This window comes from Callithrix jacchus, chromosome 4 (genome assembly GCF_049354715.1).
Source record: "Callithrix jacchus isolate 240 chromosome 4, calJac240_pri, whole genome shotgun sequence".
Lineage (NCBI taxonomy): Eukaryota > Metazoa > Chordata > Mammalia > Primates > Cebidae > Callithrix > Callithrix jacchus.
In genome coordinates, this window is record NC_133505.1 from 93,078,241 (window position 1) to 93,094,520 (window position 16,280).

At 40.8% G+C, this 16,280-nt stretch overlaps 1 protein-coding gene and 1 pseudogene across 1 annotated transcript in view; both read left to right on the forward strand.

Annotated features, from left to right (window-relative positions):
- The window catches only part of HTR1E (5-hydroxytryptamine receptor 1E), a 111,484-nt gene extending 95,921 nt beyond the window's left edge, over nucleotides 1-15,563 (forward strand). Inside the window, exon 2 of the mRNA XM_035296292.3 lies at nucleotides 13,650-15,563. Within this exon, the coding sequence (XP_035152183.1) occupies nucleotides 13,834-14,931 (1,098 nt within the window). The 5' untranslated portion in view covers nucleotides 13,650-13,833 and the 3' untranslated portion in view covers nucleotides 14,932-15,563. The remainder of the gene's footprint in view (nucleotides 1-13,649) is intronic.
- On the forward strand, nucleotides 8,533-9,200 carry LOC100388899 (cofilin 1 (non-muscle) pseudogene; annotated as a pseudogene).
- Nucleotides 15,564-16,280: the final 717 nt, after the last annotated feature.

The window sequence follows — 16,280 nt, forward strand, 5'->3', positions numbered from 1 at the left end:
GATAGGTGTACCTGAATGTGATGAAGAGAATGAATCCAAGCTGGAAAATACTCTTCGGGATATTATCCAGGAAAACTTTCCCAGCCTACCAAGGCGGGACAATACTCAACTCCAGATAATACAGAGAATACCACAAAGATATTCTGCAAGAAGAGCAACACCAAGGCACGTAATCGTTAGATTCACCAGGATTTAAATGAAGGAGAAAATACGAAGGGCAGCCAGAGAAAAAGGTCAGGTTACCCACAAAGGGAAGTCCATCAGACTCACAGCAGATCTCTCAGCAGAAACCCTACAAGCCAGAAGAGAGTGGGGGCCAATATTCAACATCCTTAAAGAAAAGAACTTTCAATCCAGAATTTCATACCCAGCCAAACTAAGCTTCGTAAGTGAAGGAAAAATAAAATTTTTTGTGAACAAGCAAGAACTCAGAGATTTCATCACCACCAGTCCTGCTTTACAAAAGCTTCTGAAAGAAGCGTTACACATAGAAAAGAACAACTAGTATCAGCCATTCCAAAAACATACCAAAAGATAAAGAGCATCACCATAATGAAGAATTTACATCAACTAATGGGCAAAACAGCCAGCCAGCATTAAATGGCAGTATTAAACTCATATATATCAACATCAATCCCAAATTTAAATGGACTAAATTCCCCAATCAAAAGACACAGACAGGCAAATTGGATAAAAAGCTAAAACCCATTGGTATGCTGCATCCAGACCCATCTCACATGCAAGGATACACAAAGACTCAAAATAAAGAAATGGAGGAAGATTTACCAACCAAATGGAGAGAAAAAAAAAAGCAGGAGTAGCAATTCTCGTCTCTGATAAAATAGACTTTAAACCAACAAAGATCAAAAGAGAAAAAGAAAGACATTCCATAATGGTAAAAGGATCGATACAACAAGAAGAGCTAACGATCCTAAATATATACAGACCCAATACAGGAGCACCCAGTTACATAAGGCAAGTTCTTAATGACTTACAAAGAGACTTAGAGTCCCACATAATAATAGTGGGAGACTTTAACACTACATTGTCAATATTAGACAGATTAACAAGACAGAAAATTAACAAGGATATCTAGGACTTGAACTCAGACCTGTAATAAGTAAACTTAATAATCATTTATAGAACTCTCCACCCCAAATCCATAAAACATACATTTTTCTCAGTCTCACATCATACCTATTCTAAAAGTGACCACAAAATTGGAAGTAAATCACTCCTCAGTAATTGCATAGCATTTCACGGGTTTCCATGAAATATTGGCTGGCTGCTTGTTTGTTATTTTCCTCCCTTATTCCTTCCTGTCTCCATTGTTAAGCACATTTATTGGCATAAAAGAGGTTTTTAATACCCATTTTTAGACTGCATTCTAATCTGGGCAATAGAGCAAGATTCCCATTTGTCTCCCTCTTTCTCTTCCTCTTTCTTTCTCTCTTTTGTTCTTTTCTTTCTTTCTTTCTCTCTCTTTTTCTTCTTTTCTTTTTCTTCCTTTCTTTCTTTTTAAAAAAAAGAAAAGTAAAATAGCTAATGCCTGTGGGATTTAAAACTAGATGATGGGTTGATAGGTGCAGCAAATCACCATGGCACACATTTACCTATGTAACAAACCTGCACATCCTGCACACGTACCCTGGAACTTAAAATATAAAAATTCAAAAAAGAGAAAATGTGGTATATATGTATAATCAAGTACTGTTCAACCATTTTAAAAAAATGAGATCCTGTCATTTTCAACAACATGAATGGAACTGGAGATCATTATGTTCAGTGAAATAAGCCAGGCACAGAAAGACAAACTTCACACATTCTCACTTATGTAAGAGTTAAAAGTTAAAACAATTTATGTAGACAGAATGTAGAACAATGGTTACCAAAGGCTGGGAAGGATAGCTGCAGGGGTGGAGAGAATGGGGATGGTTAATGGGCACAAAAATATAGTTCAATAGAATAAATAAGACCTTGCATTTGATATCACAACATGGTGACTATAGTCAACAGTTATTCATTGTACATTTTAAAATAACTGAAAGAGTATAATTGGACTTTTTATAACACAAAGCAAAAATAAATGCTGAGGTATTTATTGGATACCCCAGTTACCTTGGTGTGATGATCACTCATTGTATGTCTGTATCAAAACATCTCATGTACCCCATAAATATGTATACCTACAATGTACCAACAAAAAAATTAAAAATTTTTTTAAATTAAACTCTTCTGGCTGGGCATGGTAGCTCACACCTGTTATCCCAATACTGTGGGAGGCCGAGGTGGGTGGATCACTTGAGCTAGGAGTTCAAAACCAGCCTGGGCAACACGGTGAAACCCCTTATCTACAAAAGATAACAAAAATTAGCCAGAAGTGGTGGCATATATTTGTGGTCCCAGCTACTCGGGAGGCTCAGGCAGGAGGATCGCTTGAGACTGGAAGGTGGAGGTTGCAGTGAGCAGAGATCATGCCACTACACTCCAGCCTGGGTGAAAGAGTGAGACTCTGCCTCAAAAAAAAAATTAAATTATTCTGCTTGTCAAAAAGCAACATTTAAAAATACAAAGGCAAATCACATAATGGTAGAAGTGTTCTCAAAACATTGTGACAACTAAAGACTTATATCCAGAGTATATAAAACATATCCTAAAACTCTATGCACTTTGTTTGAATTTATAAAATGGTAATGTTTTCTTGTTATTATGAATATAATAACCTTGTAATAATCACGTCATGTTCCAATCACACTTTAAATTAAAAGAAAAAGGGAATAAAGAATCCAACACTGCAGTATCTCCTCTACATCTTCCCAATGCTTCTGATGAAGATCTCACTGGGAAACAGAGTATCTACCCTTCCTTTTCCATGGAGAGTCAAAGAAAAGTATTTCCAAAGGCTGAGGAAGTAAATTTAACAAACAGAAAGATAAAATTAGTAATGTGAGGGCAAAGTGCCATTCCTAAAATAAAAAAGAAGAACTTGGTACGTATTGAAGACTTCTTTAAATGATTGGAAGCAATTTGGGCTAAATGAGAGCAATCAAAGAAGAGATGAAAGAATATTTATGGTGAAATAACAGTTATTGAAAACCAGTAGATTAGCTAAATTGATGAAATTAAAAATTAACTGAGCATGCCATATACATAAATGTCCACGAGCAGCCATTCCCTGTGGGGAAAGGTGAGTGTTGACTCTTTCTAGAAACAAGAGGTCCTTCATAATTAAGTTCACAGGCACTGATCCTAGAGTGTAAAATGCAGCTTGCTAATTAACACATGAAACAGAATTACAAGCTAAATTATTACTTACATTTAAGAGCATCTTTTGGCCAGGCACGGTGGCTCAAGCCTGTAATCCCAGCACTTTGGGAGGCCGAGGCAGGCGGACCACAAGGTCAAGAGATTGAGACCATCCTCGCCAACATGGTGAAACCCCGTCTCTACTAAAAAAAAAAAAAAAAAAAAAAAAAAAATTTAGCTGGGCGTGGTGGTGTGCGCCTGCAGTCCCAGCTATTCAGGAGGCTGAGGCAGGAGAATTGCTTGAATGCGGGAGGCGGAGGTTGCAGTGAGCCGAGATCGCGCCACTGCACTCCAGCCTGGCGCCTGGCAACAGAGTGAGAGTCTGTCTCAAAAAAAAAAAAAAAAAAAAAAACCATCTTTTAAACCTGTTAAAATAAATGTATAGTTTTTTAAAATATTATAAGATGATCACCCTTGCTAACCACCATCCAGATCAAGAAATAGGACTTGGCCAAACACAGAAGCTATGTTTCAGTCACAATCATGTCTCGCCCTCTACAAATAACCATTCTCCTTATGTTTAAGCTTCCCTGAAAGTTATATCACTCAAGTACATAATGATAGTTTTGGTTTGCTTGTTTTTATTTGTATGTGTCTTTTAAGTTCCTTTTAGTCTATATGCTGTACTTCTCATCCCCCTCCTTGTCTCTGCAATTTATTTTTGAAGAAACTGGGTGATTTAACCCATGAATTTTCTTATACTTGGGATTCCAATGGTTGCATAATCATAAGGTAGTTTAACATGTTTCGTGATTCTCTGTCATTTCTTTAAAGTAGTTACTGGTCTAAGATACTTAAACTTTTAATACATTGACTTTAGGCAGTTTCAACTCCATTTGCAATACTACCATGTGACCTCTGAATTTTTGGTAGGCAAGAGGTAAAGCAATCACAGCTCAGCACATCATGTGGAGTCAGGAAATGCTGAAGGAGAGAGGGTGGCTGAGCTGACAGAAATGAGGGCAGTTTTCCTAGCTGAGTTTAGAGGCCATGTGCAAAACAGAAATGTTACAGCAAGAGAGAATGACTTATCAAAGGGAAGTGGCATCTGGAAATGTCTAGAAAGGGGCGGAAATCAGGACTTACATAGTTTAACTGGGAAAATGCTGGGAACTAAATAGAGAAAGGCCAAGTATACCCTGGGGTCCTTCAAAGCAGTTCAGGAAAATATCCTCTAAATGATGGTGATAAATGCAAAGTAAATGAGTTGATCAGGAATGCTCCAGGCCTACCAGCATGTTATACTTTTAATGGTTGAGATGTTATGTAGTATTTTCTGGTAATTCAAAGTCTTAGCAAAACTTTGTGTTATGGATATTTGTCCTGTATTTCAGATAACTCTATGAATGCTAGGAAAGGGGAAATACGCCCACAAGCAATGCTACATGTCTAGCTGGATGCAATTTTCTACTTTTTCCCTTTCCCTCAGTCAAGCATGTGGCCTGGTTTACACTTCCTTACCTCACAGATATTTCAGAAAGCAGAAGTATCAGACAGTAATTCCTATTTATGTTCTCAAAAGCCAAGCCCATAGAAGATCTATTAATAAAAGATTTGTAAATGAGCAAAGAAAGAAAAGAGAGCTTTTAGTAGGTGACTGAAAGGGTTAGAAAAAAAAGTGGAAGGAAGAAATTTCCCCCATGGTCTATATACCAACAACCCCAAAATGGAGGAACAGAAAATATCCTGGGTCCAAGACTTGGGCCAGAAGTTCTGGAAGGCCCTTCTAGAGTCTATAATATTTTTTAAAGGAATAAATGCATGGTGTGGCTAGGGACTTAGGGCCTAGGCATGGAGTTCCCAACCTGAAGACATCTCCTAAGCATGTTAGGGAGGCAGTTTGGATCTGAAAGAACACTGTAGGAGTAGTGGAAAGAAAATATCTTACCAGAGACTTTCTCTGTACATGCAACACCTGAAAACCCTCTTCCCAACCAAACCTCAATGTCTTGGCCCTGAATAATCCTCCAGAGACTTGGGGGTGTGGCCAGAGTTAGAGAAAATCTGAAGCATGAGAAGTGAGAAGCTTAGAGGCAGCAATTAGGTTGACACATGTTCTCACTTATAACTGGGAGCTATAGTTAGCTCCCAGTTATAAATTTGTATAACACATGAACACAAAGAAGGAAGCAATAGACATCACGGCCTACATAGGGAGAGAGGGTAGGTGGAGGGTGAGGTTTGAAAAACACCACCTTTTGAGTACTATGCTTATTACCTAGGTGGTGAAATAATCTGTACACCAAACCCTGCAACACGTAGTTTACCCATGGAACAAATCCACGCTTGTACCCTTAAAACCTAAAATAAAAGTTGGAAAGAAAAGGAAAAGAAAGAAAGAAATTTAGTTGACTTATTTTTTAATAGGCTTTTATTACACATCAGAGTTTGTGGGATGAAATTTGTCTCCATTACCCAATGCAAAAACACAGGGAAAATTCATATAACAACCACAAACACTTACATAGCTCATAGTGCTCAGCTCCTACATGTATTAACATATTTCATCTTCACATTATCTTAACCTTAGAGAAAGGTATCGTTATTCCTGACTTAAAGAAGAGGAAATTGAAGCAGGCTAAGGTTAAAGAACTTGCTTAGAATTACACTGCAGCTGTTACAAGTGGCAGAGCCAGCACTCAGAGCCCGTGTGTGTAGCCACCACTCCAAGCTTCCTCTCCAAAACCACTGACTCAGGCACACTTTTTAGGTTAAAGTAAATCAGGACTTATGAAGTGAATGTCAGTTTTCTAATGGAGAAAACAGATCCAAAATATAAAACCCTCTTAAGAGACTTTTTAAGATGAGCAGGTGCTAGCTAACCCCTCTTTCTTGATAATGCTTAGGTGCTTGGGAAACTCTTCTTGGATGAGGAAGACATTCTTGTCCTTCTTCATCTGCTGCAAAGGACAAAGCCTCTGAAGAATAGTATGCCAAAGTTGGCCTTAACATCTCTTATTCCTATGACCTCATCTCCCTGGCGCTCTGATCTTCACTGGGATGGTATAAAGCAGGGACTCTAGAGTATCTCAGGAAATAAGGAGCAGCGTGCACTAACCAGTTTGGTTTAGAGTAATTCTCTCCTATTTGTAATTTTGATGAAAAACCATTTAAATATGGCCTTGGACTTCATGATTTTTTTTTATATCACAATAAAGTGGAAATTTAAAGTTACAAATCCCCAAAAATGTCCTCCATCAACCCCTCATAGGATGTATCCACTTTTAGCTCTGATTATTGCAGTTAATGTTCCATTCTGGTGGACTAATAAAAGTTTGGCGTGTTGATATTAGTACCTGGCTTTGTTCTGCAGAATGTATTTTGAGCTGAGTGTGATAGCCCCTCATCTCACACTATGTGAAAAGCTGAAGAGGCTTAGGAGATTCCCAGGTGCTATTTAACCAGCTGTGTTCTACTTAGAAATCATACAATGTAACTGGTAGTGGTTAAGGTAATAGTTAGAAAACCACTAAGGAGTTGGTAGTGGTTAGAAAACCATGCGTTATTTTCTTGAGAATTAAAGAAACCCAAGACAATTAAGGTTGAGTCATTTCCTGAGTATGGCTATTATCTTTGACATCTTCAGACCCCACATGAACCCTAAAATTGCTCAAGGAACTCTACTCGTCTGATGTCCCCAGGCCCCACTAACCACTCTCATCAGCCTCCCCTATTACTGCTTTTTTCTTCCTCCTTTACATTTCACTCACTCCAAATATGCTCTGTCCCAATAGAAAGGACTCTGAGCATAACAGCAAAGAAAACTGTAAATAGCCTAGCTAAAAAAGATGATATCTCTTCTTTAAAAGAAAAAAACTTCCTCTCACTTCTTCTCCATAGCTATTACTCTCTACTCCCCATTTAAGCAAAGTACTTGAAAGAATCATTCTTATTTACTTTCTATTTTATCTCCTCCAATTCTTTCTTGAAAACCCCTACCTTCAGCCTTTTATATTCACTGCTTCACCAAATTGTCCTTGTCAAGGCCATGGATATTCTCCTCTTGCCTAGCGCAGTGATCAAGTCCCCATCACCCTTGACTCATCAGCAGTATTTATGCAGCTTAATAAGTTCTCTTCACTCGGTCTTGGAATAAAATGACTTCTCATCATTCTCTTCCACCTCAATAGTTGTTATTCTCTGGCTGCTTTGCTGGTTCCTTCTAAGCAACCTGACCTTTAAAAAGAGGCCAGGTGTAATGATTTGTACCTATAATCCCAGCACTTTGAGAGGTCAAGGAGGGCTGGTCACTTGAGCTCAGGAGTTCAACATCAGCCTGGGCAACACGGTGAAACCCATCTCTACAAAAAATAAATAAATAAAAACTAACTGGGTGCGGTTGTGTGTGCCTGCAGTTCCAGATACTTGGGAGGTTAAGTTGAGTTGATCACCTGAGCCTGAGAAGGTGGAGGCTTCCGTGAGCCATGATTGTGCCACTGCATTCCAACATGCAACAGAGACCCTATCTCAAAAACAGTGAAGAGCTCCAGGGCCCAGTTCTCAGAATAGGTAAATCTATAATTGCTCTGTAGTTAGGTCTTCCTGGGCTTAATCTCACCCAGCCATTCAAAAGCATGTGTTATATGTGTTATTATGGGACGAACTTCAAAATATATTTGTTAAATGAAAAAGGATGGAAGACAGCAAGCCAGATGTGTGCAGGAGTTTGGGGCAACTGACGACACAGGGATACAAAATTTAACTCCCCAGCACTTTGGGAGGCTGAGGCTGGTGGATCACAAGGTCAAGAGATCGAGACCATCCTGGTCAAAATGGTGAAACCCCATCTCTACTAAAGATACAAAAAATAAGCTGGGCATGGTGGTGCGTGCCTGTAATCCCAGCTACTCAGGAGGCTGAGGCAGGAGAATTGCCTGAACCCAGGAGGCAGAGGTTGCAGTGAGCTGAGATAGTGCCATTGCACTCCAGCCTGGGTAACAAGAGAGAAACTCTGTCTCAAAAAAAAAAAAATTAACTGCCACTCTGAAAGTCTTGGGCACAAAATAAACCAGTAAGTCATGTTAAGAGCTAAAAAAGTAGTCCCCAACCTGCAGTTTTTACTAATCTGACTAGAAGTAATTCAAAATGTGAATCAGGCATATATCTCACCCACTAGAAAATGTATAATTTGCTGCAGCAAATAAAATAATAAAGTCACAAAATAGGTTCAGTCGGGTCCCGGCAGCGGCTGCAGCACTCTTCTTCTGCAGTTTTCCGTGCCCTCTCCTTTTCGCTTCCGGAAACATGGCCTCTGGTGTGGCTGTCTCTGATGGAGTCATCAAGGTGTTTAATGACATGAAGGTGCGTAAGTCTTCAATGCCAGAGGAGGTAAAGAAGCGCAAGAAGGCTGTGCTCTTCTGCCTGAGTGAGGACAAGAAGAACATCATCCTGGAGGAGGGCAAGGAGATCCTGGTGGGCGATGTGGGCCAAACTGTGGATGACCCCTACACCACCTTTGTGAAGATGCTGCCAGATAAGGACTGCCGCTACGCCCTTTATGATGCAACCTATGAGACCAAGGAGAGCAAGAAGGAGGACCTGGTGTTTATCTTCTGGGCTCCTGAGTCTGCGCCCCTTAAGAGCAAAATGATCTATGCCAGCTCCAAGGATGCCATCAAGAAGAAGCTGACAGGGATCAAGCATGAATTGCAAGCAAACTGCTACGAGGAGGTCAAGGACCGCTGCACCCTGGGAGAGAAGCTGGGGGGCAGTGCTGTCATCTCCCTGGAGGGCAAGCCTTTGTGAGCCCCTTCTGGCCCCCTGCCTGGAGCATCTGGCAGCCCCACACCTGCCCTTGGGGGTTGCAGGCTGCCCCCTTCCTGCCAGACCAGAGGGGCTGGGGGGATCCCAGCAGGGGGAGGGCAATCCCCTCACCCCAGTTGCCAAACGGACTCCCCACCCCCTGGATATTCCTCCTCCCTCCATTCCTGACAGTTCTGGCCTTCCCAAACTGCTTTTGATCTTCTGATTCCTCTTGGGTTGAAGCAGACCAAATTCCCCTGAGGCCTCAGTTGTGGGGGGAGCCTGTATTTTTTTTAACAACATCCCCAATCCCCAGTTGTTCCTCCCCCTTCCCATGCTGCCAACTTCTAACCGCAATAGTGACTCTGTGCTTGTCTGTTTAGTTCTGTGTATAAATGGAATGTTGTGGAGATGACCCCTCCCTGTGCCCGCTGGTTCCTCTCCCTTTTCCCCTGGTCACTGCTACTCATGGAAGCAGGACCACTAAGGGACCTTTGATTTAAAAAAAGACAACAAAAAGACTCATTAATGAAAAAATAATAATAATAATAATAAATAAAGTCACAAAATTAGGAAGAAAATGTCACCAGAGAGAATGACAAGTAGGAGTTGTGGGAGCCCAGATAAATAGAGCAGATTTAAAAGATCTATAACGCTGAATTATTTCTGATGTTTTTAAACCACATGCTTTCAGAATAACTACATTTGCTAATTACCTCTACTATAAATTGAAATTTCTGAAGTTTTCTTTTCCTTTTCAATGCTATTCTCTATACTCTCAATCTTACAACCAGAATGGAAAAGCCTTTTTACTGAGAACCACTCTACCCAACAAATCTCAAGAACCCAAGAAAAACATAACCAAGGACTAGTACATGCACAAAAACAAACACAACTTTTTTCACTCAATTAGAGAGAAAGAGGTCAACGTGAAGAAATGTTAACCATGAAACACAGGGAAGAATGAAGAGGGCTTGGTCCAAGCAGCTAGTAGATAGCACCACTGGAATCTGAACCCAGGTCTGTCTGATTCCAAAGCCCACAATCCTTCAATTTTACAGCCTATCTCAGACACAAATGCAAGTTTAACCTGTCTGTAAAAAGTAAGGAAAGGTACCAGTAGAGAAGAAAATATTCAGTCTACAAAAGATAGGCGGTTGTTCATAGGACCAGCCCCACGGAAGAACTAGAGAAATATAAGAGTCATTGAATAGTAGGTACAGTCACAGAAATGCTGTGAGTGCATAAAGAAACAGAGAGGCTAAAAGAATATCATTTAATGACAGAAAGATACAAACTGTCTCAAAAACAATTGACACATTTATAGTCTTCAGTGAACTTGTTTTCTTTGACTTTCTGTATCTGAAGGCTAAATGGTGCCTATCTCTCCCTCTTCTTGGTTTTTGCGCTATGAGCAAATTAAAACTGGGCTAGGCTGGGCATGGTGGCTCAAGCCTGTAATCCCAGCACTTTGGGAGGCCGAGGCATATGGATCACGAGGTCAACAGATCGAGACCATCTTGGTCAACATGGTGAAACCCTGTCTCTACTAAAAATACAAAAAATTAGCTGGGCATGGTGGCGCGTGCCTGTAGTCCCAGCTACTCAGGAGGCTGAGGCAGGAGAATTGCCTGAACCCAGGAGGCGGAGGTTGCGGTGAGCCGAGATCGCGCCATTGCACTCCAGCCTGGGTAACAAAAGTGAAACTCCGTCTCAAAAAAAAAAAAAAAAACTGGGCTAGATCTCATCCACAGACTGCAGATTTTTATTCCTTCCACCTATCTTCAAACCACGCAAAGACTCCCTCCAAAATCCACACCCTCTTCCACATGTGCCTCACCTGCTCCTGCCCTGATCCTTTGCTGAAATTACTGTGTTTGTTAAGCCTTATGGGCATCAATCTATATCCCTTCTTAAAAACTGCTAAAGTTTCTTTGAAGTCTTCTGGGACCAATCCCATGGAGTCAAATCAGATGATTTGATCAGCCTCTACCCAGCAGCCATGAACTGTGAATATTTCCATGTAATTTTGATGATTTCCATGTACTGATTGTTGTGTTTTCATGAATAACATTTATGTTTGACTTTATATTTCTGTAAAAATGGTACTAGCAGATTGACAGACCAGCTTAATCACAGCTATGGTGGGGTGGGGAGAGAGAAGTGGGGGCGAGAGAGAGAGAAAGAAAGAAAAGAGCAGAGCAGAAGGAGAAGAGAGAGGAGAGGGAGATAGGAAGAGGAGGAGGAGGAGGAAGAAGAAGAAAAGAAGGAGGAGGAGGAGGAGAAAGGAGAGGAGAAGGAGGAGAAAGGAGGAAGAAGAAGAAAAAAAAATGAAAGAGAAAGAGGAGGAGGAAAGAAGGAGGGGAGGGGAGGGGAGGGGAGGGAGGCCAGCCACAAATGTTAACTGAAACAAATATTTTTTTTTTTAATATAGACATCTTTGAGCTTAGTGGTGATGCTGTTTCACAGTTGATTTATTGTATTACAAAGAGAACCATTTTCCACAGATATCAACATAATGTTATATGCTTTTTTCCAAAGAAATACACAGTAGAATGCATAAAATGTCAGAAATAATTTAGACGAAGTTGTGCGATACCATTGTGACACTATATACCTTTGGAGTTTAAAGTTTACTATGAACGTTTTGTTTTTGGTTTTTTTTTCTTTTTCTTTCTTTCTTTCTTTTTCTTTTTTTTTTTTTTTTTTTTTTTTTTTTTGAGACAGAGTCTCACTCTGTCACCCAGGCTGGAGGGCATGGCATGATGTTGGCTCACTGCAACCTCCATCTCCTGAATTCAAGTAATTCTCATGCCTCAACCTCCTGAGCAGCTGGGACTACAGGCACCACTAAGCCTGGGTAATTTTTGTACTTTTAGTAAAGATGGAGTTTCACCATATTAGTCAGGCTGATCTCAAACTCCTGACCTCGTGTGATCTGCCCACCTTGAACTCACAAAGTACTGGCATTACAGGTGTGAGCCACCACACCTGGCCTATTTACTGCAAAAGTTTAAAATCTGATTTGAAAGCTGCTTATTATAAACAATATGATTTTTTTCTTTAATATAATGGTCCCAGAATTTTTAAGGTTACATATGAATATGTTTTCAAATGTAAAACCAAGCTTTTTTATATATAAGCATGTATAAAAGAATAAATATAAATAAGAAATTGGGACAGCAAAGCAAATTTGAAACTTTGCAATGTTTTTGTCAAAAATTGTTTGAACAAATTTAGGAAAAAAACACACAACCCCATCAAAAAGTGGGTGAAGGATATGAACAGGCACTTCTCAAAAAAATACATTTATGGAGCCAACGAACATGAAAAAAAGTTCATTATCACTGTCATTAGAGAAATGCAAATCAAAACCACAATGAGATAACATCTCAGGCCAGTTAGAATGGCAATTATTAAAACATCAGGAAACAACAGATACTGGAGAGGATGTGGAGAAACAGGAATGATTTTACACTGTGGGTGGGAATGTAAATTAGTTCAACCATTGTGGAAGACAGTGTGGTGATTCCTCAGGGATCTAGAACTAGAAATATCATTTGACCCAGCAATCCCATTATTGGGTATATACCCAAAGGATTATAAATCATTCTACTATAAAGATACATGCACATGTATCTTTATAGCAGCACTATTCACAACAGCAAAGACCTGGAACCAACCCAAATGCCCATCAATGATAGACTGGATAAAGAAAATATGGCACATATACACCATGGAATACTTTGCAGCCATAAAAAAGGATGAGTTCATGTCCTTTGCAGGGACATGGATGAAGCTGGAAACTGTTCTCAGCAGAATCATTTGCTGAGAAATCATTCTCAGCAAACTGACACAGGAACAGAAAACCAAACACCGCATGTTCTCACTCCTAAGTGGGAATTGAACAATGAGAACACATGGACACAGGGAGGGGAACATCACACACTGGGGCCTGTCGGGGAGTGGGAGAGGGAGAGCATTAGGAGAAATACCTAATGTAGTTGACAGGTTGATGTGTGCAGCAAACCACCATGGCACATGTATACCTGTGTAAAAAACCTGCACATTCTGTACATGTATCCCAGAACTTAAAGTATAATTTAAAAAATTAAAATGGCTTGAAACTTCCCTCAAGTCAAAAAAGTATCCTTTGGCTGGGCCCAGTGGCTCATGCCTGTAATCCCAGCACTTTGGGAGGCTGAGGCAGGTGGATCACGAGGTCAAGAGATCGAAACCATCCTGGCCAACATGGTAAAACCCCATCTCTACTAAAAATACAAAACTTAGCCGGGTGTGGTGGCACACGCCTGTGGTCCTAGCTACTCAGTAGGCTGAGGCGGAAGAATCGCTTGAACCCAGGAGGCGGAGGTTGCAGTGAGCCGAGATTGAGCCAGTGCACTGCAGCCTGGTGATGGAGCAAGACTCTGTCTCAAAAAAAAAAAAGTATCCTTTGAGGAATAAAGTAAAGATGAACTAAAGTTGCACAGTAATGAGAAAATTAAAATGTATAACAAATTTATAAATATCAAACTATTTTTATGTTTTCCAGGAAAAGTGTGGCTTTCTCGTTCATTAACCAGTAGCATAATATTTTCTAGGAACCCTCACTCAGAAGAAATGCTGTGGCATTTACCAACAGAAAATGGAACACAAGAGACCACATAGCTGAACAAATTATAGCCTCCTTACAAGTGAGAAACCTTCAAGGCTACCTTCAGTAGTTTCCAGCTGAAGGGAAGTAACCAACAGCTTCTCCACAGTGTAGACTGAAACAGGGGAAACATGAACATCACAAACTGTACGACAGAAGCCAGCGTGGCTGTAAGACCCAAGACCATCACTGAGAAGATGCTCATTTGCATGACTCTGGTGGTCATCACCACCCTTACCACGTTGCTGAACTTGGCTGTGATCATGGCCATCTGCACCACCAAGAAGCTCCACCAGCCTGCAAACTACTTAATCTGTTCTCTGGCCGTGACAGACCTCCTGGTGGCGGTGCTCGTCATGCCCCTGAGCATCATGTACATTGTCATGGACCGCTGGAAGCTTGGATACTTCCTCTGTGAGGTGTGGCTGAGTGTGGACATGACCTGCTGCACCTGCTCCATCCTCCACCTCTGTGTCATTGCCCTGGACAGGTACTGGGCCATCACCAATGCTATTGAATATGCCAGGAAGAGGACAGCCAAAAGGGCCGCACTGATGATCCTCACTGTCTGGACTATCTCCATCTTCATCTCCATGCCCCCTCTGTTCTGGAGGAGCCACCGCCGCCTAAGCCCTCCCCCTAGTCAGTGCACCATCCAGCACGACCATGTCATCTACACCATTTACTCCACGCTGGGCGCGTTTTATATCCCCTTGACTTTGATACTGATTCTCTATTACCGGATTTACCATGCAGCCAAGAGCCTTTACCAGAAAAGGGGATCAAGTCGGCACTTAAGCAACAGAAGCACAGATAGCCAGAATTCTTTTGCAAGTTGTAAACTTACACAGACTTTCTGTGTGTCTGACTTCTCCACCTCAGACCCTACCATAGAGTTTGAAAAGTTCCATGCCTCTATCAGGATCCCACCCTTCGACAATGATCTGGATCACCCGGGAGAACGCCAGCAGATCTCTAGCACCAGGGAACGGAAGGCAGCACGCATCCTGGGGCTGATTCTGGGTGCATTCATTTTGTCCTGGCTGCCATTTTTCATCAAAGAGTTGATTGTGGGTCTGAGCATCCACACCGTGTCCTCAGAAGTGGCCGACTTTCTGACATGGCTCGGTTATGTTAATTCTCTGATCAACCCTCTGCTCTACACAAGTTTTAATGAAGACTTTAAGCTGGCTTTTAAAAAGCTCATTAGGTGCCGAGAGCATACTTAGACTGTAAAAAGCTAAAAGGCACGACTTTTGCCAGAGCCTCGTGAGTGGACAGGGGTAAGGGGTGCAACTTATTAATTCTTGAACATACTTGGTTCAGGAGAGTTTGTAAGTATGTGTGGTTCTGTTTTCTTATTTGTTTTGTTCTGTTTTGTTTGAGGCTTGTTGTTTGGTGTGCTGTTTTCTACCTCTGGTCTTATCTGTGGTACATAATTTCAAATAAACATGATACAAAAACAGAACTTTTGTAGAAATAATAGTAAGATGAAATAGTAAATACTTTTTATGGATTTTTTTAGCCATTTCAGTTACCCTGCAATTAAAGAATGCCAAAAAATATCTTTATTTGCAGAATTTCTTATTACTTATAAATTAAATACCTGATAATGCCCTATATGGCATTAAACCTGAGATTATGGCTCTATCTGCATACATATTCCAGTGGGAATTGCATGACTACATAAAGAATAAAAAGAAAGTGATGTGCTGTCATCTGCTGCTTGCAGACCTGAGCTAAAATCGTTTACTGTAGCACTGTGACTACATAGCCTATTCCTTTCAGGTAAAAATAGCACAGCTGGCTTGTCCTTTTTAGTTCATGATTAAATAAACTTCCTCATTTTCTAAAATGAAAATACCTGGAATAAATGCACTGGCACTTTTCTAAGTCTTTGACGATGAATATGAAACATAAGCAAATAATAAATCATCTAAATCTACTTTGGTCAGTGTGCTGCGGTATTACCTGATAGACACATTGGGCCTCCTCCAATTCTAAAATGTATCCCAGCTAAGCTTCCCATATACACTTTCACTGCAGCAGGACTCAGGTGGGAGTACATATCAAATTTGGAAAACTTTTTAATAAGCTTCATGAGGTGCAGTGATCAAATGAGAGAATATATTATCTGAATAACTTTGTTGGAGAATTTTACTCATTAAATTACCAGTTGTGGCCAGGCGTGGTGGCTCACACGCCTGTGTGTGAGCCTATAATCCCAACACTTTGGGAGGCCAAGGTAGGTGGATCACCTAAGGCCAGGAGTTCAAGACTGCCTGGCCAACAGAGTGAAACCCCATCTGTACTAAAAAAGCAAAAATTAGCCAGGCAGTGAGCGGAGATAGCACCACTGCACTACAGCCTGGGCAACAGAGTGAGACTCTGTCTCAAAAAAAAAAAAACATTACCAGTTGTGCTCTTAGTAAAAGTTGAAAATCTGTGTTTACAGCAATGGCCACACAACGGTATATGAGAATGAAATTGCATCTCCCAGAATCCCTGTGGCTTCCATGCCAGACTGTACTCTGGTGTCAAGAGGCTGCAGATGGGATCTGAGGCCATGGGTGTGGCC